General features: G+C 40.6%; 1 protein-coding gene across 2 annotated transcripts in view; it reads left to right on the top strand.

Annotated features, from left to right (window-relative positions):
- Positions 1-3,763: 3,763 nt before the first annotated feature.
- The window catches only part of CPVL (carboxypeptidase vitellogenic like), a gene marked incomplete at its 5' end in the record, with an annotated part of 100,962 nt that continues 77,381 nt past the window's right edge, over positions 3,764-27,344 (top strand). The window contains 2 exons of one of the 2 annotated variants that reach the window (XM_082846271.1): positions 3,764-3,941; positions 10,457-10,575. In XM_082846271.1, the coding sequence (XP_082702397.1) occupies positions 3,764-3,941; positions 10,457-10,575 (297 nt within the window). The remainder of the gene's footprint in view (positions 3,942-10,456; positions 10,576-27,344) is intronic. The other variant, XM_082846272.1, reaches the window with a different exon arrangement.

Below are 27,344 nucleotides of genomic sequence, written 5' to 3'. Positions count from 1 at the left end.
TGAATTAGTACAAATCATTTCTAAAACCCAAATTTCTCTAGAAAGACTTACTTATTAATGTTTCTGTATATTCATTTGTTTATTTATTTTTTTACTGCATGATCTAATGAAAGGGGTTTAGGACTATAACAGACTGTTACTATCTACTGAGACAATAAGAGTCAAAATATTTGAATATATATAATCATAACCAAAGATGGGAGAGTGGAAAGCAGATTAGATTTAGAGCCATAAGTGAGTCCTGGCTTTGAGTCTTGGTCCTACTGCTCACCAGTGGTGTAATCTTACTTATAAGTTACTTGCTTACTTCTCTAGTTATTCAGTTGTCTAGTCTGTGAGATGAAGGAATTGAACCATATGAGCATGTACTATCGCCCATATGTCTAACATACCATGATTCACTATTTAGACCCACCAATTCAACACATATTTGCTTAGTACCAATTATATGCACATTCGTGATGGACTCCACTCCAGGCAGAACTAAATATAAATATAATAAGAGTAATTATTACTAGAACAACATCTCACATTAGTGTAGAGCCTTCTAATTCACCAAAGACAGACTTTACTTTGAGTCTCTGAGGTTCTACGGTTTTAGGAGATCAGGACACATCTTCACAGAATGTTAGAGCAGAACTTATTCTAAAAGAACAGACAGAACTCTTACTCCTAGGAAACGCGAGAGGTCATAACCAGGTAGTAATAAGGAATAAGGAACAAGCCATGCCTACCAGTTGCTTCACTGTGTGATAAAAAAGCAAAACCGAAAATAATTTTCTTCTCATTATAAGGTTAATTATTGTAGAAAATTTAGAAATTCTTAAGTGTATTAAATAAGGAGAAAATACCATACATCTATTTTAATAGTCTGCTTTTCTTTACCTAATATTTTAGTATATTTTCCAAAACATTCTCAGTAGTCATTTTAATTGCTGTATATAATTCCATCTTTTTGATGTACAGTAACTTACTTATCTTAAATTGTTTACATTGTTGACAGTTTTTATTATTCTAAATAACACTGTGATAAATAGCTTTGTTTATATCAAAAAAATTTACATTAGACACATGATTTCCAATTGTAATATTTAAGGCTTAGTAAGACAGTTTTAGTGAATCACATGGTTTTGACCTTTAGCTTATTTGAGTCTGCCAATATTGTTTTGTATCTGCCTAGATTTTATTCGGTTTCTGAACATTTATTAAGAGGAACAGTTTGCCTGAATCCTTCAGTAGGATGTATTTGAACTGGAAATAGCACGCATGTTTTCATATTACTTCAAGTAGACACGTGATACAGTGTAGGGTTAATAATTTTTTTTTCACTCTCTGTGGGCAATAACTTCCAGTACAGGGTTTATTAGTTTAGAAAGTACTCAATAAATATTCAATAAATAAAAAGATTCTGGCTAATTTAGGATAGGCAAAAACATTTGTAAAAGATGTTTAAAAAAAAAGAAACACTTCTCCGTTCATGATATGGCTTTCGTTTTCATTAGGAGAGATGACAGCTAAGCACAGTTCAGGAATTCTGACCATTAAATGAAACAGTGAAATGAAGTATGTTGTTGCTTTAATTCACCTACATGGGAAACCATGACTCTAATAGTTATTTGATTAAATGTCAATGGGAGCTCCTAAATTGACCCAACTCTTACTTCTATGTGTTAGATTTATGTCAGTTAAAACGAGACTGGTTTTACCTTTCTGTCTTTAACATCTTTGAGTCAACATCTGCTTACAGAAGAAGTGCTGTAACTACCCTGGTTATTTTAATATTAATGACTTCCATTAACGGGGGCTGGATGTTTGCAGCAGAAAGATTGAGAAATTAGGTGGTATGATTAGTTTCTTGTTTCTGCCCACGGGAAAAAACCTCTTAATGGAAGAGCTTCTTCCAATATGTTTCTAATACCACAGATTTTTTTTTTTTCCCTGCGAACCTGTTAGAGAGTAAGATTGTTGATTCAAGCATTCCTTGAAAGTAGCTGTTAGTAAAACGTTAGCGTAACAAGTTCTCATAATTTAAAAAAATGTATTATCAGTGCCATAGTGATCATTAAATTACCCTTGGGCTTCTTGGGAACCTAAATTTAGTTTCTAAATTCATTTTGTTCCTTATTATAGTAAATAATAGAGAAAAGCATTTTTTAGCTACATAGTCTATTTGGTTGGGCTTGTTTACATTAAGTCTGGAGGGTTCTATTAAGTTAACCATGAAAGACTTGACAAGGATTATGTATTCAATCAAATTATAAACTTTTATTTTATTGGGGAAATGTGGCTGAAAAGCTTTTAAAATTTTCTACAAGCAATATTTTCCTATTATGCCAAGTTGGGTTGTGATAAGCATGTGATTAATAGATTTCTACACATTTTGAGTTTTTAAGGTATTTTAGTGGCTTTGTATTTTAAAGCACTAAACAGTCAAAAGCGGACATTATATTTGCATAAATTGTATATTTCTTTTTGCATCCAGAAATCTGAGTGAGCAGAGTATTTAACTAGCAGCAGTGCAGAGTAATGTAATAGCACTGATGTAGGCATTATAATACTTAGCAGAGTCAGGATTAAGGGGAAGCAAGTGAGGTGCCTGCCTTGGATATAAAATTTAAGAGTGCCAAAAAACTCAGTAATCAAGATAAATAGTATTTTAATGCAATACTTGAAAAAATCAAAAATAGTACCAAAAAAACCCACGATAGACAAAGTCTCAAAATTTAAAAAAAGACGAGTTCCCACCCCGCATCTGCACCAGACTCACCTTACCTGGGTCCCGGCTCTGATTGCATACTAGTTCCTATTTCTCTACTTTGATGTCCATGGATAAGGCACTCCTTTGAGTCAAGTTTTCTTTGTCTAAGATTGATGATAATAATCCTTGCTTTCCTGCTTGATTTATTAGGATGTCCAAATCAGCTAAAAATACATGGGAAAGCCCATTGTAAATACAATTCATGTGTTTACAAGTTTAGAGAAATCACCGTAAAATTTTACGCCATTATTATTATCAGCTCAGATGAATAAGCAAACATCAGAGTGGAAGATCCTTGGAAAGCTTTGTGTTAATAAAGTGTGAAGTCTAACTCTTGAGTTCATTTGTCAGCTAGCTATAGGGGCAGGGGCCTGAAAATTGTTGTAGGACCCTCCCTGTCTCTTTCTTTTTTGTTCTTGGATGCAAAGTTTAGTGATTTGTAAGAGAGAGAAACGTGATCAGAAATCACATGCAAAATGCCCAGGGACAGCTCAGGTCTCACCTTTTCTCAAGCTGTGCCTCCCACCAATGATGCTTCCCCATTTCTTCTGCCTAGCTGAGTTCCACCCACCTTTTATTCACCTCCGACCTTGGTAAGGCCTTCCTAGGTTCTCTTGGCCTGAAATGTGTTCTCAGTCCTCTGCCTGTAGCAGATGACTGTCTCTCCCACTCATTTCATGATCTATTTACAGAGTCCTGTTGTCTTGATGCTTCATGTAATCCTTCATCAAATTTACTTTCCAGACCACAGTTTTAGAAATATAAATCGTTTCTTTAGTTGCATTGTAAATCCCTTGAATAGCCTTCCATTAGGCTGTTAATTTCAGGGTGAGCAAGGATTGGGTCTTTCTTATTTAGGTTGTATCTAAGGTACTTAGCAAAGAGCTTTATATATATTTTTCTTTGAGTAACTAAATGAATGTCTTGCGTGTAAAGGGGATTGGTAAATTTTTACTCTGTATTTATTTGTGGAATGTTATTGTTTCCATCCTAGGTCTAGACAGAATGGTTGGTGCCATGTGGAAGGCGCTTGCTTTGCTGGCCCTGTTGGTGCTCAGCCCTGGTGGTAATGGGCTGTTTCGCTCCTTATACAGAAACGCCCATGTTTCCACACCACATAAAGGAGATCCAGGACAGCCATTATTTCTAACTCCTTATATTGAAGCTGGGAAGTTTGCAGAAGGTAAGTTTAAATCAGAAACTTACCTTCTGGTATAGTTTCAACAGTTGGTTTTTTTTTTTGCAGTTGTCTCACAGAATCCAAAATACATTCTAGTATTTTACTCAATTGTTTTATTTCAAATATTAATGATTTGGTGTCATATGGTATCAGAGTTTAGAGCTAAAATGAAAGTTCCTCAGGGTCAGATTAACCAGTGGTTGAGTCCCTGCATATCTATTTATAAAACTAATATAGGGCCTGTCTACAATTGGTTACTACATGTCAGTTACTGCTTCCATGCATTTGATATAAAAATCATTTTAGCATCGCAGCGAGCCAGGAAGTGCATCTGTTTTACACACAAGAAAACTAAAGCAGAAGGAGATGAAGTTACTTGCCAGAGTCATACAGACACCAGCTGGTAGATGCAGGATTCACACCCCGATAGCTTCATTCCAAAGCCTAGGCTCACAGCCACTGTGCTGGGCCCCTTTGCCTGGTAAGTTGACTTAACATCCTAGGACTCAGTTTCCTCATTAATACGATGGAGAAAAAACAACCCACCCAAGTCTCAGGGATGTTAAAAGAATCATATGAGGAAATGCATGTGAAAACTCTTTATAACCTGTAAATTGCTCTCTAAATATTAGTGTTTGCTGATGGCTTTTATTTAGAGTTTGTGGGTTTTTCTATTATTAATACAAAAAAAGTGTCTTCTGATGTCATCAGAGACTAAAAATTATGACGTGCCTCTGCCCTTAATGCTTCTTCATGCTTAGGTAAATCACTGTGTAGGATCAATTATGTAATCTTTCTGGACCTCAGGACACTCCTGAACTATAAACCGGTATATAGGCAGAGCTGTTTGTAAAAGGGAGCAGAGAAATGGGGTGGTGGCTGGAGGGAGTTATGGAGTCAGGAAGGGTCAGGAAGAGAGTTACGGAGGGTAGGAGGTAATGATGGAAATAGTCCAGTAGAGAGGGGAAAGTAGATTGGGGTGGGACGTCTGTTGTGGAACATTTTCTTGAAGGAGATGAGAATCCATGGATGGAGATCTTGGTGTTTGCTTCGGAGTTTATCCCTATTCACAGGTGGGAAGGCAGAGTTAATGCTTGTGAGGCTGATAAGTTGGTAGATTTCATGGGAATGTGGAGCTGAAACTGGAAATTTTAGGGAAATGATCATTTTAAAGATCTAAAATAAATGTACATACTCTGTATGGAAGTTTAAAATAAAGCAACTTTTCTTTAGTTCTCATAGTCAATAGGCTGTCATCATTTTTGTCTTCGGTTTGATTTAAAACCAAAATATTCTCCCCCCCCCTTTTTTTTTTTTTTTTTTGCGGTATGCGGGCCTCTCACTGTTGTGGCCTCTCCCGTTGCGGAGCACAGGCTCCGGACGCGCAGGCTCAGCGGCCATGGCTCACGGGCCCAGCCGCTCTGCAGCATGTGGGATCCTCCCGGACCGGGGCACGAACCCCCGTCCCCCGCATCGGCAGGCAGACCCTCAACCACTGCGCCACCAGGGAAGCCCTATTCTCCCTCTTAAGGGTGCATTGGAGTCCTGCTCATATAGCTTTGTCTGAAATATACATTGGCTCCATGTTTCACCATCTCTTTTCTAAGAAAAGATGAAAAACTTTGATAATATAGTCAGTGATAATGTAGTGAGGCTGTGTAGTCTTTTTTTTTTAAGACTCGTTTTTGCTTGATGTAGAAAAGTCATGAAAAGATGGCAGCCCAATGGCATAGGCTGATATCACTAGGCATAAATGAAGAGGCAAAATATCATTAACCCAAATCCACCAAACTGGATCATATGCCTTCCTTTTGGCTTCCATGGATACTGATGACTTAGATTATGTTTATTCACAGTAAATCATAGCAAATCATTTCGTTTGGAGCTGAAAAGGAGTTAAATACTCATAACCAAATCCTGCCAATTCACAGATGAGGAATTTGAGACTCAGATATTTTACATGACTTGCCCAAGGGGACATAGGTAATAGTAGTAGAGATGAGTCTAAGACCCAGATTTTCTGACTTGCGCTCTGTAATTCGCCTGCTATAATTTATTTTCCTTTGTTTAAGAAGCTTGTCCTCTTTTGGAGTGACCAGATGCACACACGTGAAACAATTAAGGAATCAGGCAATGCATACTAAAGTTCTAAAGTATTACATTTGAGGAAGGCGTGCTGGAAATTTTTAGAAGGAAGCTATCCCTGTTGGTTGGCATAATCCAGATAGAAAGTAGTAGCAGTAGTAGTAGTAGTAGTAGTAGTAGTAAGAATAATATCAATAAATAGCTAACATTTAGTAGTAATTGTATCCCGAGTACCTGGCACAGCGGCTGTATGTAATAGGCACTCAATAAATATTTGTAGAATTTAAATTTGAGACCTATGTTTCAGACGTTATGCTTTATACAAATTAGCTCTTTTAATCCTTATAGCAACTCTAATGAAAAATGAATACTTATTGTTCCCATTTTACGAATGAGAAAACTAAAGCCCAGAGAAATTAGGTGTCTTGCCCAGGACCATTTAAAGGTAGTAAGTGGCAGATCTGGAATTAAAACCTATTTCTGCTGACTCCAGAGCCTGAGGTATGAACCGCTGTACTATGTGACCAGACTTGAGGGTGTAGGGTAAGATTTGGGCAAATAAGAAAGGGCCTGTGCATACTGAGTAAGACAGCTTAAACAGAGCATTAAGTCAACGTGGTCATGGTGTCTCTGAATCGTACATCTGGTAGAACAAGTACAAAGAATACAGAGAAATCTGCCTGAGAGATTGTCCACATCCCTCCCATTCCTGGATTTCTCGCCTACAAGCATTTCACGGTCATGGGTGTCAGCAGTAGTAAAGAAAGATTCTGAGGGAGATAGTTTTATCTTCTGTCCTTTTTTGTGCTAAGCCTGATAGATCACCATCTGATGAGTGACAACATTTAAAATATTAAATCTGGTGTAATGTCACTTTCTAAAGTTCTGTCAAAAATCTTTGAACAGAATTTTAAATGACTAATCCAAAATCAGGTACATCTGGGTATTCAACTGCAGTCCTGACAACACAATTAAGGATAATTGTATTCATCCGCTTTACTGAAAGTTCAGGAAGCTCTGGACAGATGGTCAGCTCACTCCGCTGAATCCCTTTTGTTTATCAAGTCTGTCAGAATCTTAGGAACATGAGTCTTAATATCGTAATGGAACATTTTTGAGATAAATAGTAATTGACAAAAAGACAAGGGAAATTTTAATTTTTTAAAAAATCTCCAACATAAACTAACTGGCTTAGTTTTATGTAACTGTAATTGCATGTTTGCTTTCTCTGCAGCTAGAATAAATCCTCACTCTCTGAAACAAAATGAATGTAGGAGGCCAGTTTTAGCATGTTTCCAGACACTGCCTTTTCACCAACTTTAAAGAATATTTTGCTATTAGGTCTTAATTTATTATTACTTATGGCCTGGTAGTGTCCTGTCCATCCTGATGATGATGCAAGTCTTTGCAAATATGAAGTACCTGATTAACTGGTTCAAGCCCTTCTTTGGTCATACTCTAATCTTTTTGAAAGTGTTTCTATCACAAGCACAGTAAATAACAAGTAGGAAGTGAAGTCGCTTCAAAGAAAACCTTTTTCCTTTTTTCAACTGTTTTCAACATTTGTATTATGAGTCACGGTTCCAGGAAGAAAAACTCCTCCATCTTGGGAGTTTATTTTCCACATTCCATTAATAGATTCTAGAAGGATGAACGGGGACATTTGAAAATGCAAAAAATCAATTTAGTTGAAAAAGCTTTTATTTTACTGGGGTTTAGTTAAAGGAAATTTAAAACAGGATGAAACACTTTTTTGTGGGGCAGAGAAAAGTCTTTCTAAATTTCTTGAGATCTTAATAAGGCCTGCCTGCCTTAGGAGGTTTTTGTAGAAGTAAGCTAATCCTAGTGCATTGCCAGTGTGTCATGTTTTAGTTCATTCATTCACATTTATTCATTAAAAAAATGTGTATCGAATGTCTTAAGTGTATAAACCAGCATACTGTGTCCCTGGGGGTACAAAGATAAACAAGACAAATTCCCTGCTTCCCAACAGCCCCTGATCCAGGAGGGAAGGTAGAAAGTAAACCCCAGTCAGTACAAGGCAGCAGAGAAACAGCTTTACAATGCTCAGAAAGGAAGAACTGGGTAAGCATCTGAGTCATTTTCAGAGCAGGCCAGCGGACATTGTGTTGTGCTGGTCTCAGAGAGAGAGATAGATTCAATCACCCCATCTCCCACAGTCCATTCCCTCCAGCTCCTTTCTGTTATATGTTTTCTCTTTTTCTCATTCTACTTTGACCTTTCTCATTTTTCTCTGTCTTTCTCAAGTGTTCACTTAGCCCTCTGGGATTCACATCTCACTCATTCCCAATGCTTGAGCCTTTGGTTCTCTGCCCTCCTTGTTGGGGGGGATCTCTGTTGGATTTTGAGAAGATTAATAGTTTTGTGAAAAATATTTCAAAAGTGTTTTAGGTACAAACTACCAGCTACAAAAGACATAAGTTCCAGGGATGTAATGCACAGCATGGTAACTGTAGTTAATAATACTGTCTTGCTATTTGAAAGTTGCTAAGAGAGTAGAGCTTAAAAGTCCTCATCACAAGAAAAAAATTTGTAGCTGTGTGTGATGAGAGATGTTAACTAGATTTATTATGGTGATCATTTCACAACATATACAAATATTCAATCATGTTATATATATCTGAAACTAATGTCATGTTGTATGTCAATTACACCTCAATAAAAAAAAAAAAAAAAGGCCAAAAGAAGTGTTTTAAAGGCTGCCCAGCCCTGGAGGTGATCTTTCTGTGATCTTTCTTAAAATCTTTCTTTGTTCTTTGCCTTTTTTTTTTTTTTTTTTTTTTTTTGGTGGGGAGGGATAGATCTCATTGGGAAGAGAATGGCGAAGAGGTAAAGAGGTTGGAATAAACAATCTTTCCTGGGGGAACTGGACTGAGCCCCAAAAAGGCAAAGTCTTCTAGGCTATTCTTGGGGTGGCCCACAGGCTAATGAGAATCATCCCTCTCTTTGCCTAAGACCTTATTTTATATCCATCTCTGTGCTTAAGGGTCATATGCATGTTTTCATTTGATCCTCACACAAAGCCCAGGGTGGACAAATCAGCATCCACATTGACGCCATGGCTTCCTGCATCCTATCTGTGCTGTCACTGAACGCCGAGTTGGGAAGAGATGTCAATTAGCACTCCAGGGCCCATGGGCTCTGGTACCCCACTGAAGACATCTTTAGTTGGTGGCACATGAGTAGGATCGCGCTTCCTTACCTACTGTCTACTAAATAGTCTCCAACTTAATAAGTCTCAGACTTAAGTAGCTTTTCTTGAACAATTTTGTTTTTATTGGGGACACTTGCTTTGTTCCCCCTAAAGGACTCTTCTTCACCCAGACTTCCCCACCACACCCTGCTTCCTACCTGTTTACTGTCCCTTCTCCACTCCTTTCCTAATCACTGCTTCCCCCTCCATTCCCTGCTTCTCATACCTTTTGACTAACTCTCTAGCTGAGATGCAGTGTAGCAGGGTAGGGGCAGGGGCTAACTCCGCAGCCCGACTTCTGGGTTTAAATCCCAGCTCTCTGTTGCTAGCTGTGTGACCTCGGGCAAGTTACTTAACCTCTCTGTGCTTCAGCTTTCTCATCTGTAAAGTGAAGATAATAATTATACCTACCACATAATGTAAAGCCCTTGGTATAGTGGCCTTGTAGGTGTTCCCAGTTCTATTGATAGTAGTATTGTTTACTCCTGGGCGCTTCACCTCTCTGAGCATTCCCTCTTTCCTCCTCCCTGTCCCTGTCCTTTTGCTGCCCTTAGAAAACCAGGACCTCTGCCCTCTACAGCTGCCCCTTGTCCTATTTGGCTCCTTCTGAGTAGCCACGTGATCACCCATAGTCTCACTGCCTGCCTCTCCCCACCCTCCCCAGCCGGCCCCAGTCATTCTTACTCCCCACATGCCTGGTCCATTTCCCTTAGTGGAAGTGGCAGGCCCTTTGCTTTCGCCACAAGAAGAGTGTGGAGAACACAGGCCTCCCCCAGGCTGAGAGCTCCTTAGCTGTTATTTCTCTTTCACTCCCCCCCCCGCCCCACCTTTTGGGGTTAGGTGACTTTATCCTGCCTTGGCCTTCCAGGTAGCCCCATGTGAACACCTTGGTTTACTCTTTATAGAGTGGAGCTAAGGATAGGTGATTTTCTTTTCTTCTTAAAAAAATTCTTATTATAGTTCATAAGGTATGAACCAAAAAAAAAAAGGTTTAAAATGTCACTTGCCCTTGGCTAAATGGTGAATTTTGAATATGTGGAACTAGCCAGGGCAGGCTGGAAGTTGCTACCAGTAAACACCTTTATACCAATCCCCTTGTAGCCTTTCTGATCACTTCATTCCAGACCTGGCCCCTGGGAGAAGTCTGGCCAAGATGGAATGGCTCACCCCGTATTTATTATTTGTCTAATCCTCGGGTAAATATTTCCCCCCCCCCCAGGAAGACGGTTGAGCTCGGTGACTCCTTTCCCAGGATGGAATTTGACGAGTTATTCCGGCTACATCACTGTGAATAAGACTTACAACAGCAACCTTTTCTTCTGGTTCTTTCCAGCTCAGGTAGGCCCGCAACAGCGCCCTCACAGGACACTGATGCTCAAGAGCTGACTCTGTTGCTTCATGTAGAAACATTGGTCTTCAACCAACCTAAGGATGCTTTTCTTTTCTTTTAAATCTTTTAGATTTTTTTTTCTAAAAATAAGTGCCAGTGACTCTGCGTGGTGTTCCTGTTTATGTGCAGGAAACAAACGTTAGTGAGGGAGGTCCGGCTTTTAAATTCCTTGCAGCCTTGTTCAGAATATTAATGCTGCCACCTTCTTCCTGCCACAGTCTTCTTCCTATCTTTTTGTTGTTTTGTTCTAAAAATACTTGAGGGCAGGTTTGGGCCTTGGGGAGCCAAGGAAGGACAAGGAGTGGGGAGATTCCTGAAGTTCACAGGTGATGCATGTCTAAGCCTGTTTAAATTTAGTCAATTGTAGTCTTATTTGGCTGCTCTGTCTATGGATTTTGCTGTGTCAGTTATCATTCTTACACTCACTCCTTCATGCATCCAATACCCATTTACTGAGTAGTGCTCTGTGGGGATACAGAGGAGAGAGAATTGAACTCACTCTGTGGGCCTTTAGGGGAGGGGTGGGGAGGACCAGTGACCCAGGATGGCTTCCTGGATGAGGGGACTATTTACCTTCTCACATCCATACAGACACAGGTTCGTATATGCTTGTACTTTAGCAATTCTGTTTAGCTCACGTCAAGGTCACACAATTCTTCAGCAGGAACAAACTACTTTAGGCTTATGGATACTATTGGGGTTATTGTAAGAGGTAGTGAGATGCATAAACAAATTTTATCCCAACACAGGGTAGTTTTCTGTTTTTATTTTCCAAATTGAATTTGCGTTAGAAGCCAGAGAAAACAAAAAATGTTTACCCTCCTATGGAGGGTAGTATTTATATTTGCATGTGATTTGCATATAACAGCATTGCATATGTAATGACTGGGTAAATTGCTTGAACTAAATTGCTTCTCTTGGTACTGTTGGATCGTATTTTCTTGATTTTTCATTTCTACTTTCTCAACCATAGCCGCTGACAGTTCACCAGGTAGTTGTGGGTGGAAGGAGGCATACAAGAAATGGGGAGGAATTCTAGATACTTTATAGTTGGAGCTCATAGCCATTTTCAGGCTGTCACCCACTCTGGGAAGGCTTCTCCTGGACCCCTTACATATTTCTTCCTCATTGTTACTGTTGAGTGAGGCGAGTAAGGTGCCTAGAGCACAAAATTTAAGGAGAGACTCACTCTCAGGGTTGTACAAGTGCAAGGCTGGTACCTGAGTGACCTCTAGACTCTCCTGCTGGTACCTCCCATTGGGGGAACCCAGCTGGAAAACAAAGGGCAAGGGAGTCTGGTCCATGGAGATCTGCCTACCAGGGCACAGAGCAGAGTAGAGACTAGATCTTCAGAAGCAACCAAGTAAATATCCCAATATCCAGCACAGCTATCTTGAGGAGATAAATTAAGCCTAGAAAGATGACCTGTTTCTAACAGGTGGAAATTTTCTTCATGTTCTTGGAAGTCCCTTAAACTCCATGCCTTTCAGAAACCATACTGTATGGTTTGTGATATCACATCTATCCATATCATTGAATACAGGCATTTATCATGAATACAGGCATTTATCATGAATAGGAGTTATATTAGTTTTCTATTGCTATTGTACAAATTTGCACAAATTTAGTGGCTTAAACAACACAGATTTTTTATTTCACAGTTCTGGAGGTTAGAAGTCCAACACTGGTCTCACTGGCCTAAAATCAAGGTGTCAGTCGGGCTGTGGTCCTTCTGGAGGCTCCAGGGGAGAATGCATGTCCTTGCCTTTTGCAGTTTCTAGAGGCTGCTGGCATTCCTTGGCTAATGGCTCCTTTTTCTATCTCCAAAGCCAGCATCAGTGAATTGAATCCTTCTTACATTGCATCACTCTGGCCGACTCCATACTCATATAAGCTTCCGTGCCTCTTGTCTTTTGCCTCCCTCTTCATTTAAGGACCCTTGGGATTACTTTGGGCCCACTTGGATAATCCAGGATACTCTCCCTGTTTTAATGTCAGTTGACTAGCAACCTTAATTCCATCTGCAACCTTAATTCCCCTTTACCGCGTAGCTTAACGTATTCACACATTCTGGGGTTTTGGATGTGACATCTTTGGAGGCCATTATTCTGTGCAAAATGGATACTTGAAATTTTTACCTGGATTAGTGATTTGCAGTATGTTCTCTCTCAGTGATCCTCACATTTTATTGTTCTTAGGAATGATCTTCACGTTCCCCCAGAGATTCTGACTTGTAAACTGGGAGAGGCCAGCAAGTTGTAGAATTAGCAGGTAGACCACACTTGAGAAACCATCACTCTGGCCTACAGGCTACCACCCTGGATTCAGTGCTCTTGGCCCCAAAGTGGCCCACAGTTCTTTTATTGGAAACACCTAGAGCAGGCAAACCCCAATAGAGGTGGTACGTTGTCCCACTCATCCGCCTAGGATGAGGGCTAGAACGGAGGACTGAGGTGGCAAGTGCAGCCTATGGGGTCAGCACTCCTAATCCTGCTTCCTATTCCTCAAAGTCCTACCAGGGCTCTGCCTCCGCTGCACCCTCTGCCTCTCCCACCTCCACCCCAGCCCTGCCAAACCTGATTCCTTACTCTCTCTTCTGCTTCGGTGGCTGGTTACGATACCAGTAAGTTCCCCATTGACTTCTACATGGTGACTTTTTTTTAGTAATGATCCAGATTTGTGAAAACAGCAATTAATGTTGAGGGAAGTGATCGAATGAAAACCAAACAAAGACCCAGTCTTTTCCCTTTTAGGTTGCCTCTGAGAGGTGAACAGCTTTATCTAGGATATTGGTGATTCTCTGGGACTATAAAGCTAGTCAGGGAAGTGGGCTTAGGGTCTGCTATACCCACTCCTGGTTTCCAGACTGAAACCCCCTGCAGTAAACAATAACTGTGCTATTGGGGCCCCCCTTTTAATTAAATGAAGACCTACCTATGCACCCCCTGACCAGATTATGTTCTTCTGGGCCCAGAATTATAGCCCTAAATACATTCTAAGATGATCCCAGAAGACATAAAAACCACACCACCACAGCAGGAAAGAAGATGCTTAAGCACATAGTATTCTGTTGGAAGTGATAGACTGAGCTTCAGGAAGAGGCAGAGATGAAAAGATGGTACTATTGACAGCTGTCACCACAGACGGTACTAGGTGTCACCACATGGCAGCTGGGATAGATTTTTCCAAGACCTCCTTACAGGGGAGCCCACACGCACAGTTAGGTCTCCATGGCCTCAAGGCAACCATTCCTGCGGAGCCAGTCAGGCTGTAAATTATGGACCAGGCAAGTTTAGGTGAAGGAGATAAAGCATGCGAGAAGGAGAAGCAGTGGTCACCGCGATGGGAGAGAGTTGCTTTCATTTGGCAGAAATACTAGTTCGTTGCCTGTCACAGGGAAGCAGCTGTTATGATCATCAGGAGAGAAGTGACCCCTTAAAAAAACTGAAGGTAGAGAGAATGAAAAACCCAGGAAGGATGCCACACTTGTCATATCCTCTGAGTATTTTTTTGGACTGCAGTTTCTGAAATTAATTTTCTTTTCCTGTTATTTCTGTGAGGCTCCCCTGTTATTATATACAAATCAGTGCATAATGGGTTCCAGAACTTGATATCGGTCTGCAGTTAGGGACGCAATCTACAAGAGAAATGAATAGGCATTTTCATGGAATAAAAAATACAATGAAGGGCTTCCCTGGTGGCTCAGTGGTTAAGAATCCGCCTGTCAATGCAGGGGACACCGGTTCAATCCCCGGTCCAGGAAGATCCCACATGCCACGGAGCAACTAAGCCCACGCACCACAACTACTGAGCCTGTGCTCTAGAACCCACGAGCCACAACAACTGAAGCCCGCATGCCTAGAGCCCATGCTCTGCAACAAGAGAAGTCACCGCAATGAGAAGCCCACGCACCACAATGAAGAGTAGCCCCTGCTCGCCACAACTAGAGAAAGCCTGCGTGCAGCAACAAAGACCTAACTCAGCCAAAAATAAATAAATAAATTTATTTTAAAAAAGTACAATGAAGCCAATAAAAATGTTAGCAATTAAAATAGCTGTTCTTAACTGAACGTTGACTATGTGCTAATAAAGCACTGTGCATTTTCTTCTTAAGACCGTACTAAAGCCACATGAGGAGGGAATTACTGTCCTCATTTTACAGATGAAGAGGATTACAGAGATTAGATAATTAGCCCCAAGTTACTCAACTAGAAATGGGCAGAATTAGATTTTAAAATGAGGTCTCTGGTGGAGCAATCTTTGCTCTTGATCATCCCATGTTGATCCTGAGAAAACTAGTCATGAAAGGCAATAGATAACAGCTGTGAAAAGTATAGCTCTTGAGTTAGTCAGGCTTGGATAAAACCTTGGCTCCACTCCTTATGCCAAATGTGACCTTCCTTGGGCACATTCTTAACTTCTCTGAGCATTGGTTTCCTTGTTTTAAAATGAGAATCAAAATACCTTCTGAACAATGGCTTTGAGAGAAATGAGATAATATGATAAAGTCTCAGAATGGTGTCAGATACATAGTAAGTAGAGTTGCTATTAGATACATAGTAAGAGAGAAAGAAGAACAAAAAAAACCCAAAGTTAGCAGAAGGAAAGAAATCATAAAGATCAGATCAGAAATAAATGAAAAAGAAATGAAGGAAACGATAGCAAAGATCAACAAAACTAAAAGCTGGTTCTTTGAGAAGATAAACAAAATTGATAAATGAATAGCCAGACTCATCAAGAAAAAAAGAGAGAAGACTCAAATCAATAGAATTAGAAATGAAAAAGGAGAAGTAACAACTGACACTGCAGAAATACAAAAGATCATGAGAGATTACTATAAGCAACTCTATGCCAATGAAATGGACAACCTGGAAGAAATGGACAAATTCTTAGAAATGCACAACCTGCCAAGACTGAATCAGGAAGAAATAGAAAATATGAACAGACCAATCACAAGCACTGAAATTGAAACTGTGATTAAAAATCTGCCAACAAACAAAAGCCCAGACCAGATGGCTTCACAGGCAAATTCTATCAAACATTTAGAGAAGAGCTAACACCTATCCTTCTCAAACTCTTCCAAAATATAGCAGAGGGAGGAACACTCCCAAACTCATTCTACGAGGCCACCATCACCTTGATACCAAAACCAGACAAGGATGTCACAAAGAAAGAAAACTACAGGCCAATATCACTGATGAACATAGATGCAAAAATCCTCAACAAAATACTAGCAAACAGAATCCAACAGCACATTAAAAGGATCATACACCATGATCAAGTGGGGTTTATTCCAGAAATGCAAGGATTCTTCAATATACGCAAATCAATCAATGTGATACACCATATTAACAAATTGAAGGAGAAAAACCATATGGTCATCTCAATAGATGCAGAGAAAGCTTTCGACAAAATTCAACACCCATTTATGATAAAAACCCTGCAGAAAGTAGGCATAGAGGGAACTTTCCTCAACATAATAAAGGCCATATATGACAAACCCACAGCCAACATCATCCTCAGTGGTGAAAAACTGAAAGCATTTCCACTAAGATCAGGAATAAGACAAGGTTGCCCACTCTCACCACTCTTATTCAACATAGTTTTGGAAGTTTTAGCCACAGCAAACAGAGAAGAAAAGGAAATAAAAGGAATCCAAATCGGAAAAGAAGAAGTAAAGCTGTCACTATTTGCAGATGACATGATACTATACATAGAGAATCCTAAAGATGCTACGAGAAAACTACTAGAGCTAATCAATGAATTTGGTAAAGTAGCAGGATACAAAATTAATGCACAGAAATCGCTGGCATTCCTATACACTAATGATGAAAAATCTGAAAGTGAAATCAAGAAAACACTCCCATTTACCATTGCAACAAAAAGAACAAAATATCTAGGAATAAATCTACCTAAGGAGATAAAAGACCTCTATGCAGAAAATTATAAGACACTGATGAAAGAAATTAAAGATGATACAAATAGATGGAGAGATATACCATGTTCTTGGATTGGAAGAATCAACATTGTGAAAATGACTCTACTACCCAAAACAATCTACAGATTCAATGCAATCCCTATCAAACTACAACTGGCATTTTTCACAGAACTAGAGCAAAAAATTTCACAATTTGTATGGAAACACAAAAGACCCCGAATACCCAAAGCAATCTTGAGAACAAAAAACGGGGCTGGAGGAATCAGGCTCCCTGACTTCAGACTATACTACAAAGCTACAGTAATCAGGATACTATGGTACTGGCACAAAAACAGAAATATATATCAATGGAACAGGATAGAAAGCCCAGAGATAAACCCACGCACATATGGTCACCTTATCTTTGATAAAGGAGGCAGGAATGTACAGTGGAGAAAGGACAGCCTCTTCAATATGTGGTGCTGGGAAAACTGGACAGCTACATGTAAAAGTATGAGATTAGATCACTCCCTAACACCATACACAAAAATAAGCTCAAGATGGATTAAAGACCTAAATGTAAGGCTAGAAGCTATCAAACTCTTATAGGAAAACATAGGCAGAACACTCTATGACATAAATCACAGCAAGATCCTTTTTGACCCACCTCCTAGAGAAATGGAAATAAAAACAAAAATAAGCAAATGGGTCCTAATGAAACTTCAAAGCTTTTGCACAGCAAAGGAAACCAGAAAAAAGACCAAAAGGCAACCCTCGGAATGGGAGAAAATATTTTCTAATGAAGCAGCTGACAAAGGATTAATCTCCAAAATTTATAAGCAGCTCATGCAGGTCAATAACAAAAAAAACAAACAACCCAATCCAAAAATGGGCAGAAGACCTAAATAGACATTTCTCCAAAGAAGATATACAGACTGCCAACAAACACATGAAAGAATGCTCAACATCATTAATCATTAGAGAAATGCAATTCAAAACTACAATGAGATATCATCTCACACCAGTCAGAATGGCCATCATCAAAAAATCTAGAAACAATAAATGCTGGAGAGGGTGTGGAGAAAAGGGAACCCTCTTGCACTGCTGATGGGAATGTGAATTGGTACAGCCACTATGGAGAACAGTATAGAGGTTCCTTAAAAAACTATAAATAGAACTACCATATGACCCAGCAATCCCACTACTGGGCATATACCCTGAGAAAACCGTAATTCAAAGAGTCATGTACCAAAATGTTCATTGCAGCTCTATTTACAATAGCCCGGAGATGGAAACAACCTCAGTGTCCATCATCGGATGAATGGATAAAGAAGATGTGGCACATATATACAATGGAATATTACTCAGCCATAAAAAGAAATGAAATTGAGCTATTTGTAATGAGGTGGATGGACCTAGAGTCTGTCATACAGAGTGAAGTAAGTCAGAAAGAGAAAGACAAATACCGTATGGTAACACATATATATAAAATTTAAGAAAAAAAAATGTCATGAAGAACCTAGGGGTAAGACAGGAATAAAGACACAGACCTACTAGAGAATGGACTTGAGGATATGGGGAGGGGGAAGGGTAAGCTGTGACAAAGCGAGAGAGTGGCATGGACATATATACACTATCAAACGTAAAATAGCTAGCTAGTGGGAAGCAGCCGCATAACACAGGGAGATCAGCTCTGTGCTTTGTGACCACCTAGAGGGGTGGGATAGGGAGGGTGGGAGGGAGAGAGATGCAAGAGGGAAGAGATATGGGAACATATGTATATGTATAACTGATTCACTTTGTTATAAAGCAGAAACTAAGACACCATTGTAAAGCAATTATACTCCAATAAAGATGTAAAAAAAATTAATAAAATAAAAATAGATACATAGTAAGTAGAGTGGCTGTTATTATGTCATTATCATCATCATCATCATTATTGTTAGTTTTCCTCGTATTAACACAAATACTCTACAGAACAAAATCAGACACAATTGGGGAGGTTAAAGAAGCAAGAGATAAGGAGCAATTCCAAATTGGAAGGAGTTGGATGCCAGCCAAGAATGTGGATTAATTGTTACTGGGTAAGGAAATTACAAAGTGAAATTGGGATTTTTCATGTTCACGAATCTAAAAAGACATATGGATTATTATTTTTTGATATTAGCATCCTTTTCATTGGAAAAAGATATCCAGCAACACGGTCCAGGTCCACAAATCCACAGTGCGGTGCAGGGGCAGTGAGCCACTCTGATGCACATGGCCAAAGCAGAAGGCATTCTCTCTGGGAGCAGGAGAGCAGGTCCCCAAGGGTCCCTGGAAGCCAGTAGAAAAGCCCACCCAGGGAGTGCAGACATGGAATCAGGCTCCACGGGGCCTCTGCACAAACTCAGTTCACTCCCTCCTCTGGGTGTCTGGACTGCTTCAGTAACAGTCAGGGTGGTAGAAAGCGGTAGTTCCCAAATTTGCTACAGCTCGTCAGACATATCCGTGGAGCTTTACAAATATGATAGATTCCCCAGCTCAGTGTGCAGTCTCTCCCAGCAGAGATTCTGTTTCATTTGATCTGGAGAGGGCCCAGGGATCAGTATTTCTATCAAGCTCCACAGTGATTCCATTGCAGTTGTCCGTGCACTTGAATTTAGGAAGAGAGAACTAGAGGTCAGGAAACTGGGATTCTAGTTGCAGGTCTGCGGTTCCTCACTATATAACTTGGGACAGGGCATTTATACTCTCTGAGCCCCCATTTTCTCATAGAGAAATAAAGATGTTAAAGTTGATTCCTAAGGTCCCTTCCTAGTCTTGCATTCTATGGTATCTACAGTTTTAGTCGGCTTGCCTACAAAACATCCCTTAATGTGCAACCAAAGTTATAAAAGCATCCGAGAACTCTGGTTTGTGAATGAACTCTTGAATTTGTGGCCTCTGTGGTAACTGGCCTTCAAGAGAGTCCCCAGTGATCTTCATTTCTTGGTATGTGTTCTCCTGTGTAGTCCCCTTCCATACTGAATCAAGGCTGGCCTTAGTGACCCACACATTAATAGCAGAAATGATGGTGTGTGACTTCCAAGCCTGGACCATTAAGAACAATGCTGCTTCTGCCTTGGTGTTTTGGACCACTCACTCTGAGGGAAGCCAGATGCCATGCTGGAAGGATGCTAAAACAGCCATATGGACAAACTCTTCTGGAGAGGAAGTGAGGCCTCCACCCTCCAGTCAACATTGGAGTCAGGCCTTCAGACAACTTGCAGCCCTGGTTGATATCTTGACTACAACCTCATGAGAGACCCTGAGCCATAACTGTCCAGCCAGATAGCCCCAAATTCCTGTCCCACAGAAAGCAAGAGAGATAATAAGTGATTATTATTGTCTTCAGCCCCTAAATTTTAGAGACATGTTATGCAGCATTAGATAGCTCATAGAGCCTCTTGTCATGTACTTTTGGGCTATGTTTGTGATATCTTGTGACATCTAGAACTTCTGGAGTGGTGACTACTGTACCAGTTTTCTTTTGGTTGTGTGTGTGTTTGTGTGTGCGCTTTTGTGTTTTTTGTACTTTTTTTTTGTTTTTTGTGGTTTTTGCCTCTCGGCTCCAATTCTACCCTCTTACCTGCTCCACAGTACTAGAGTTTTAAATATTTTTCCTGTTCAGCAAACACGATATTTTTTTTTGAAGACAAAAGCAAATTTATTTACATATTAAATCATAATGTAAAAGCAAGAATACAAATGCTATCAAAATGTTCACAATGATTTTAGGCTAGGAGGATTAAAAAAACTTGTTTTTTCTGTCTGTTTTATGCTTTCCAGATTGGTTTCTACGAACAAGTATAATCTATTATAAATTTTTATTTTTTTATTTTTTTTTTCTATTATAAATTTTTAAACAACTTTATTAAACACACCAGATTCCTTATGGACTAGTTCCTGCATCTTTCTCTAATGTAATCTCCAAACATATTTTCTTATACTCCCTATGTTCAAATAATAACTGATCAACTTAACGTGTATTGAATTTTCAGTGAACACGATATTAAGCTTTGACAGTAGAGGGTGCTGGAGGGACATTGCAGGAGGAAATTGGCTTCTTTTCCTGGCCCCTTGTCCTGCGTTTTGCTTTCTCTTGGACCTGCTGCTCAGTCTGTCAGCAGTGTGTGTGGAGGGACAACCAGTGGCGCTCTGCCTTAGCTGGGCACCCAGACCGCGAAGACCCTCAGCAGGCTTACAGTCTGGACTCTGTCCCAGTGACCACCTGACTATGGCCCTCGCAAGATAGACACCATTCATCCCAGGTCTTGCCAGTGAGCAGGCTTCCTACAGCCCAGCTTTCTCTGGCACCCTCTCACCAGCCTGGACCACCTGCATCCCGGAGAGTGTCTTCCCACAGCCCTCCTGACGTGGACACCGTGCACTCCTGGTTTTGTGCCTTCGTTCAAGCAAGGAGGCTCCCAACATCCTGACTTCCTCTGCACTCCCGGCCCTGCCACCACAGCCCACTGTCCAGGAGGCCTTTCCTACTTGCCCAGGGGTTGTTGGCCAGCTTTGCCTGAACTTCTCAGCTACCCAACAAGGTCTGGACCGTAGCCTTGGGAAGGGCCGCGCCCCACCTTATGAGTTTGTCCATCCGTGGACATTCTCCCTCAGCCCAGAATACACTTTAGAGTTCTCTTTATATATTTATGGTTATTCTCCCATTATAATGAATACCCCTTTATGTTAAAATCTCCCTGTTCCTTGGTGGACACAGGAAGCCTACCTAGCATGCTGGCATTTGGCCAACACTGAGGAAGTGGCTCAGGGGGGAGCAGACCCCTCTGGCATTCTGCCCCTACTCTTGCCCTGGGCTGGATATGATACTCATGGCTGATGGGGGCCAGGGCAAACACTAGAACTTGTAACAGAATTGAAGGTCAGTGTTTCCAGGTTGAAAAAATAATAGTTAAAAAAGTAGAAAAATTTACTGTGTGTTTGTTGAGAAGGCGTCAGGAGCCAGGGCAGCCAGTCTTTCTGTCTCAGCCTTATTCTGTCAAGACCAATGGATCACTCATCTGTGCTTCGTTGCAGATCAATGTGCTTTGCTTCTACAGGCATTTGGCAGAAGATGGCTACCCTACAGTTTCCAAGCCTATCGGTCCTTGGATTGTACAATCAACAGAGATTAACTAGCACTTCTCCTGGGGGCAAAGTGTGATTGGCCCAGTTTGGGTCAGGTGTTCTTTCTTGGTCCAATCAGCTGAGGCTGAGGTTGCTGGGTCATGTGATAATAAACATGGCTAATGGGCTCTTTCCATTGGTGAATGGAGAATCAATTCTTAGAGAAGGGAATGTGGTCTGGACAGATCTCTTAAAATATGTCTACCATGGATGGCTACAAATCCACTAGTAACAGTAAAGCTGTGGAAGTCACAGACATTTATCTTCTTAACTTTCACTGTTTATCTTCTCTTTGCTATGTGCTAATGGCATCAGAGACCTAGAAAAGTAGAAGGTAGGTGGAGTGAGACAAATCAAAAAGAAAGTAGCTACAAAAGATAAATTACAGATTATCCCATCCATAGATATATTCAATCTTTGAAGAAACCTTTGCGTGCCTGATTCCCTTTGAGAAATGAAATTTTTTTTTTTTGGGGTTCGCGGGCCTCTCACTGTTGTGGCCTCTCCCGTTGCGGAGCACAGGCTCCAGACGCGCAGGCTCAGCGGCCATGGCTCACGGACCCAGCCGCTCCGCAGCATGTGGGATCTTCCCGGACCGGGGCACGAACCCACGTCTCCTGCATCGGCAGGCGGACTGTCAACCACCGCACCACCAGGGAAACCCTGAGAAATGAAATTTTAACATGGAGAAGAAAGCAACCTTTTCAGCAATTTCTTTCTATGCATTAAGAAAGGAAAGTCAGGCCTTTTCTCTAACACCCTCCCCCCATTCCTTCTAATGTCCAGCTTTCTTGAAGGAGGCACAGAGAAGCCAGATTTACCTCATGAAGGAATGAGAGCCAGGTAGAAAGGTTAATGAGGAGAAAGGTAAAGAGAATTCTAGTGAGATGTGAGTTGGCTCAAATTAATGAGACAATTCAAAGCTTGTTGAGAGTCAGTGGGAGCTTGGGAGTGATATAAGGAGGCTTCAGAAACAGAAAAAAGTTTGGAAAAGTTAGTTGCCTGTATGATAGTGCAGTGGCAACAGTCATTGTGTAGGAAGTTTTAAGTGAGTGGCCGAAACCAACCTCTGTAAGTAAAATTCCCCTGAAAAGCACTGAATGTCTTAAGCAAGTTGTTTGCATGTGTTGGGAGTATGTATGTAGAATTTAAATGTTATTAGGGAGACTTCTCTGGTGGCGCAGTGGTTAAGAATCCACCTGCCAACGCAGGGGACACGGGTTCAATCCCTGGTCCGGGAAGATCCCACATGCTGCGGAGCAACCAAGCCCGTGCACCACAACTACTGAGCCTGCGTGCCACAACTACTGAAGCCCACGCGCCTAGAGCCTGTGCTCTGCAACAAGAGAAGCCACTGCAATGAGAAGCCCGTGCACCCCAATGAAGAGTAGACCCTGCTCGACGCAACTAGAGAAAGCCCGCGTGCAACAATGGAGACCGAAAACAACCAAAAATAAATAAATTAATTTAAAAATACTATTAAAAAATTTTGTTAGGTACCTAGTTAACAATTCTAGGCAAAAAAACAATTGCTTTAAATAAAAAGCTGTGTCTTGATTAATACCATTAGTGTAGCAGCTGAACTGGGATCTGTGTGGCAAAATGCGAGTCCATTCAAACATACTCGGGGGAATTTCAAAACATTTACTTGGGGTACTAATGACTTCCATTATGACAGAACACATTGCTTAAACCAAAAATGATCAGCCTCTGCCTATAGAAGTGTGAAGGGAGACTTAATTAATTTACTAATTGTACTTCTTATTTTAAGTGGTACATTGATTTGAGTCTATAGTGGTTAAGTTGCTGTTTTCTCTTACAAAGTGTGGTGTTCCTTGTTGGGGGTTCAGGAAGAGGGTGGCTAGAATATGTACCCAGCCCTAGGCATTGGCAGAAAATATTGCCCCAATACTTGTTGGGTACCTAAGATTCCCTAGAGTTGCTCCAGCAAGTCCTCTGTGTAAAATACAGTGTTGTTACCTGAGAGTACTGAAATCGGCAAGTCTTTAGTGCTCCCCTGGCCCTGATGTATGAATGTACTACTTCAGTGATTATGTGTAAGGCCTGAGTAGAAGGTTATCTCTACCACGTGATGTAGAGGAGGGCCTGGGAGGACGGAACGAAGATGGGTATGGTTTGATGGGGAGCAGGGATGAAAAGGAAGACTCAGAACATGAGGGGATGCTACCCACGTGGGAAGCAGTAGGGCAGGAGGGTTGAGTACTGGTTTCATTTCATTAGTGTTCCCATATAGAGTCTCCTCTACACTCACTTAGAAGCAAGGAGAAAGGAAAAAGCTGGGTGTTTCTAAGAATCTCTTTAAGTACAGAATGTTAAACCAAATAAATGTTTTACTTACTTCGAATAACAATCTATTAAGGCATAGGGTAGATGATTTTTTCACTATCATAGTGAATAAATAATGGAATGTACTAATGTGAGAGACTGAAATTTACTTCAGTAGGGATCTATAAAACAGTAGATAACCTGCCTCCTTCTGGGCTGTTCCTTTAGGAACAAACCCTGAGGGAGGAATGTCCAAGTTCTTGAATTGGCCACCAGGGGTCACCAGAAGAATTGAAAGGACTTCTGAGGCAAAGCCATGGTTTCTTGCTCACCAAGAAGAGGGCAGATTTGTGGGACCTGCGTGCCCACCCTTCTGTTGTTAGAAAGACTTCTCACTTAACTATTTATAATTCCTTTGTCCCTTCTTTTATATTTAGAATTTCCTTGTCCCTTCTTTTTGATCATCAGTTCTTGCTACACTACTCTGACCTATATGTCATTAGTAGAGATTTTATTTTCTTTTTAATTAAATATATAAATTTTTATCAGTAGGGGATTACTCACCTTTCCGGTCTCAGCTCAAATGTTAGCCCATCACCAGAGGACTTCTTTAAGTGTTCAATGTAACGCCTTCCATTGCTCTTTCATATCACCCGCTTATTTATTTATTACCTGTCTTCCCACCTTACCAGAAAAGTAATCAGAGCTAACACTTAAGTAGACATGTCAGGAGCTGTTCAATTGCTGGGCGTATATTAGCTCTGGATCTGCACAGCAATCCTGTACGACAGACATTATTATTATTATTTTCAAGCAGAAGACACTGAGACACAGAGACGTTAAGTAACTTGCCCAAGGTCACACAGCTCTAAAATCACATAATTAGAATTCATACCCTGGCAGTCTGGTGCCAAAACCTATGCTCTTAATCATTAAGTATCCTTCCTGTCCATGAGTGGAGCTGGTCTGAATCCCCAGCCCTAGAATAATGCCTGTTCATGTTATATGTTAAATGAATTAATACATTGTTGTAAATTCAGAGTGTCGGACTATTCAGCCAAATGATAATATGTACCGATATGAAGATATTTCCACAACATGTTGTTAAGTGAATACAGCAGATACAGAATATTATGTATAGCCTGATTCTATTTTTGAAAAAAAAAAAGTGCTTATGTATATCGCATATGTAACATCTGTAAGATACGTGTATATGTACATGTGGGGAGGTGAGGTGGGGTATAGAGAAAAATCTGGAAGACTAAATATTTCTATGATCATCTCTAGGGAATAGGATTGGTGGGGCAAGGGGGAATTTTTTTATACCCTCTTTGGAAACAAATTAAGAATAAGTACTTTCTTTATAATATGAAAAGCTTTAAGTAAAATTTTTCAAAATTTGGACAAAAATAAACACATTCTCTCTCTTGTTTCATACACTCTTGAATTATAGTTTCAAAATAATAAGTACTTTAAAAGTCCTGAATTTTGTAAATCTGTAAATGAAGTAAAGCAGTTGTTTCTTACTTCATTTGATCCTAAGTTTTGCAGTGTGGTTTTGTTCAGGGTGTCTTCATTTACTTTTATTCTTTCCTAAATGGGGGGTAGCAAGTGGGAGAAGGGTTTCATTCTCACAACTGAGAGCTTGAATATATCACCCAAGGAATTATCACATAATAACTTTATGCCATTATTATTGACATAATTATTGTTATATGTCATGACATTGTGATGTCACAGCATATTACAGAAGTCCGCAGACTGTGTTATAACTAACTTTTTGCGATGTACACGTGAACCTTTGTTTTCCAGCATCTGACTTTTGCATTTCATTCCGGATACGGGTAGTATTAGTTCACAGGTTGGTTGGCTCATCAGAGTAAGAAGATGTGTGCGTGGAGTTTTCTTTTAAAAAATGAGCTTCTTCAGAGGTTGTTGAGCTCATTCACCTCCTTCAGGAAAGTAAATTTGAGGAGCAGGGTCAGCTGAGGTTGGAGGTGTGTGTGCAGATCTCCTATTATTTAAGCATTCCAAGAATTCAGTGTCCTGTGCTTCAAAGTCGCATAATAAAGATGTTTGGCACTGAGGTGTTAGACTTGACTTTGTAGTGTGGCCTCTCAGGGTCAGCCTATTTTTCTGAGAGCCCGGAGGTCCCATCATTGTGCCAGGTCACAGGAAGGGACATGAAAAGCAGGGGAGGATAGGGTGGAGATCAGAGGGCCCCGGGCACCCAAGAGGGCAAACTGTCTATCAGCCTCACAGATTTTCAGCCCTGCCTGTACATTTAACCACCTGGGAGCTTTTAAAACGGACGGGTGCCTGCCTCACCCCAGACCAGTTGAATTGGAATCGCTGGGATTTGGGCCTGAGCAGTAGTTTTTTTTAAAAAAAAAAAGCTCTCTGAGTTATTTTAATGGGTGTCCAAGGTTGAGAACCACTGGCTCATGGGTAGCTCTCCAGGGCTTCTAGAAGCTCATGTGCATGATAGGAAGGAAGTGGGGGGCTGGAGGTCTGCTGGAATGGATGGACTCACAGTATCTCACACGCCCGGGAGGCAGGAACTACTTCCATCTAGATTCCATCCTGTCTCCACCTCTAATACTCTCCTACTGCTGAGTGAATACAAGTGGAAGGTGGTCCTGGGGAGTGAAATTGAATAGCAAGATAGCGGATTGGAGGGGAGATAAAAATCACTTGTTCAAACAAAACACACAGTTGGGGCCAGGCAGTCTAGGGCAGAGGTAGTTATATTTATTCAGCACAGTAGAGTTGACAGTATCATTTCATGATACATTTTCTCATTAGGGTCCTTGGGCAAGCCTGTGAGGTGAGCATTTATTGCCCTTTGATGGACGAGGCAGCAGAGGGCTGGAAGAATCTGAGGCCCAGGATTACGCAGCTATTACGTGGCCCAGTAGAACCAGCACCTGTCTGGCTACCAGTTCCAGGGTCACTCTGCTTCCCTACAGTGGCTTTAAAAGTCCAGCTTTGATGTTAATTTTTTCTGCCGCAACTTATAAGTTCCTGGTTCTCTTGAATTCTTTATAGACATTTGCAACACTTGAGGCAAGAGAACCAACTAGCGAAAAACTGACCAGGGAAGATGTCCAAAGGAGCAAGAATAAACAGCAAACGACCCACTTTTCCTATTCTCTCATTTATAGATGTTTTACATGAAAACTGTCTATAAATTCCTAGTATTTTTCTATTATGTTGAGTTGGCCAAAAAGTTCCTTTGGGTTTTTCCATAAGATGGTACAGAAAAACCCGAACTAACTCTTTTGGCCAACCCAGTAGCAATAGCTAACATCTGTAGAACAGGCACTATATGCCACTCACTGGGTTTTATGAAAATTAATT

This window comes from Leucopleurus acutus (genome assembly GCF_964270905.1).
Source record: "Leucopleurus acutus genome assembly, chromosome: 9".
In the NCBI taxonomy this organism is placed as follows: Eukaryota; Metazoa; Chordata; class Mammalia; order Artiodactyla; family Delphinidae; genus Leucopleurus; species Leucopleurus acutus.
This window is presented reverse-complemented; position numbering and strand designations above follow the sequence as displayed.